Raw genomic sequence first — 2,516 nt, forward strand, 5'->3', positions numbered from 1 at the left:
ATGAGGGGGCTGGGCGCGGCCCCCGGGGAGGGGGTTTGATGGAGGGGGCTGGGGCCGGCCGCCGGCCAAGGGGCTTGGATGGAGGGAGCTGGGAGCGGGGTCCCGCGCGGGGGGCTCGGAGCGAGGGGACCCTAGAGGCCGAAGGAGGAATCAGGACGAAGGGGCGATCCAGGTTCAGACGCGCTTTTCAAAGCCCTGCGCCCCGGGGCCCCTCCGTCACGGAACCTTCCCGCCCCCTTGCCGCCGGCTCTGGGCTTCCTCCGCCTGGTGTTCCTCTCTCTGCCCCAGCTCCGACCACAGGGGAGCTGGGAATTCCTGTACCTGGGTGGGCCTCCCCCACTGAATGCGGGGCGCTCCCTGGGTGGGGCCGCGTCCTCCCCCGCAGAGTGGGAGCCGCCTGTGCAGGGCTCTGTCTCCCCCCTCAGACTGCAAACTCCGAGGCCTGGGGGTTGCTAATCCCCTTCAGTTTGGGACTCCGGGAGCTCTGTGACTCCCAGTCAGATGTGCGGTAACTGGGGCAAGACTGTGTGTCTGTGCGCAGGGACTGCCTCGTCTCCGCGAGGCTGGGAGCTGCGCGAGGGCAGGGCTGTGTCTCCCCCTTTTGATGGGAGCTCCCTGGGCTGGGACAGTCTCCACCCGCTGGGCCTGGAAGCTCCCTGGGCTTGACTGTGGCTCCGCCCCTAGCTTGGAAGCTCCCTGGGCGAGGATCCTGTCTCTCCTGTCAGCCTGGGCCTGGCTGTTACTCCATCAGACAGATCTTCGTGAGGGCAGGGCTGTCTCTCCCTCATCAGCCTGGGTAGCAAGACTGAGGGCGCTGGGCTTCTGCCTGTCTGTCCCCGCAAGCCCTTACTTGGTGAAGATTTGGGGAGGAGGGAGTCGGTGGAAAGCAGCAGTGAACTGAGAAGGGTGGATTAGGTGGGAGTTGGGTCATTGGTTAGATTCACCCTACTGTCTGTCTCGACTGGCCTCAGCTGAGGCCAGGGCTGTCCTGAGGTACCTGAGCCCCCTTGTTTGTCGGCCGGTGGGTCACAGACCGGTGAGTGCAGGCCAGTGAGTGCAGGTGCAGTGCAGTAACAGCCAGGCCCAGCCTCCTTAGTGGGATGGACACCCACAGCTTAGGGCACCTTGGGGCAGCCTTCAGGGAGGGAGCTGGGTGGCCCAGCATGGGCCAGGGTGCCTGGGAAGCCTTCCTGGGGCAAGTGACTCTGGGCTCGTGCAGGAGGGACCTGAGGCTGAAAAAGTGTGAGCCTAGGAAGTAGCATGAGCCCTGATGCAGATGGAGGCTCATTCACAGTCAGCTGGCTTCACTGTTCTCATCTGCCCTCACTGCTGTACCTTCCAGAGCTTGGCCTGCCCTTGACCATCATGGTGGGGTGGGCTGGGCCAGGCCGGACCCCATGGCTGCTGCTGGGCCTCTTTACCTTGGGTGGGGGGCTGGGCTATAGATGACGCCTGAAGGGCCCTGGCTGCCCCTTCCCCAGATCAGCGGGCAGCTCTCCCCTCGCCTCTTCCGGAAGCTGCCACCCCGGGTCTGCGTGTCCCTCAAGAACATTGTGGATGAGGACTTCCTCTACGCAGGGTGAGCTGTGGCCGGGCTGGGGTAGCGGGGCGGGGTGGCGAACTGGCCCTAACCCGGCTGCTGTGTCCCATCTGTCCCCAGACACATCTTCCTGGGCTTCTCCAAGTGTGGCCGCTACGTCCTGTCCTACACCAGCAGCAGCGGCGACGACGACTTCTCCTTCTACATTTACCACCTGTACTGGTGGGAGTTCAACGTCCACAGCAAGCTCAAGCTGGTGCGGCTGGACCCTCCCCTGTGGGCAGCTCCCAGCTCCCTCTGAGCTTCACTCCTGGGGTCAAGATTGTGTGTTAGGATGAACCATATTGTTCAAAATGGGCATTTTTATCATTCAAAATGGGCACATAGTGGCAATTCCATTTGGTTCAGCACAGCACATAAAGCCCTTAGAACATTGTTGGTTCTGGCCAGATGGGACAAATGGGTTAGCTTGACTAGGACCAAGCCACACTGGCTTTAAGCCTCGACCCTGGACTCCTCGAACCCCACAGCAGATGGGTGCTGTTATGCCAGTTCACACACGAGCTCAGAGGGGTGCACGGGTTTCAGGGTGGGCTGGGCTTGGAACCAGTGTGTCCAGCCAAGTCCCCTCCATCGGGAAAGGGCTCTTACTAGCTGGATCTCATCCTGAGCCGGGCCTCCCGGATTTCCCCACTGATGGGCGGGGGTCCCCCCAGCCCGTCCTCAGGCAGTTTTGGGGGGCGCTGTGAAGGCTGCCTGGGGCACTCAGCCAGCCTGGTGCAGCCTCGGGGACCCGGGCCTGGGCTGCGGCTGGGCCCACCCTGACCCTGAGGGCGCCGCGTAGGTCCGGCAGGTGCGGCTCTTCCAGGATGAGGAGATCTACAGCGACCTGTACTTGACCGTGTGCGAGTGGCCCAGCGACGCTTCCAAGGTCATCGTCTTCGGCTTCAAGTGAGACGCAGGGCGGGGCGGGGGG

At 63.3% G+C, this 2,516-nt stretch overlaps 1 protein-coding gene across 1 annotated transcript in view; it reads left to right on the top strand.

Annotated features, from left to right (window-relative positions):
- The window catches only part of DCAF15 (DDB1 and CUL4 associated factor 15), a 7,752-nt gene that overhangs the window by 176 nt on the left and 5,060 nt on the right, over positions 1 to 2,516 (top strand). The window contains 3 exon segments of the mRNA XM_008048130.2: positions 1,477 to 1,579; positions 1,661 to 1,796; positions 2,385 to 2,509. Of these exon segments, the coding sequence (XP_008046321.1) occupies positions 1,477 to 1,579; positions 1,661 to 1,796; positions 2,385 to 2,509 (364 nt within the window).

The sequence above is a fragment of the Carlito syrichta genome, unplaced genomic scaffold (genome assembly GCF_000164805.1).
Source record: "Carlito syrichta isolate Samal-C Ts95f unplaced genomic scaffold, Tarsius_syrichta-2.0.1 Scaffold120557, whole genome shotgun sequence".
NCBI classification, from domain to species: domain Eukaryota; kingdom Metazoa; phylum Chordata; class Mammalia; order Primates; family Tarsiidae; genus Carlito; species Carlito syrichta.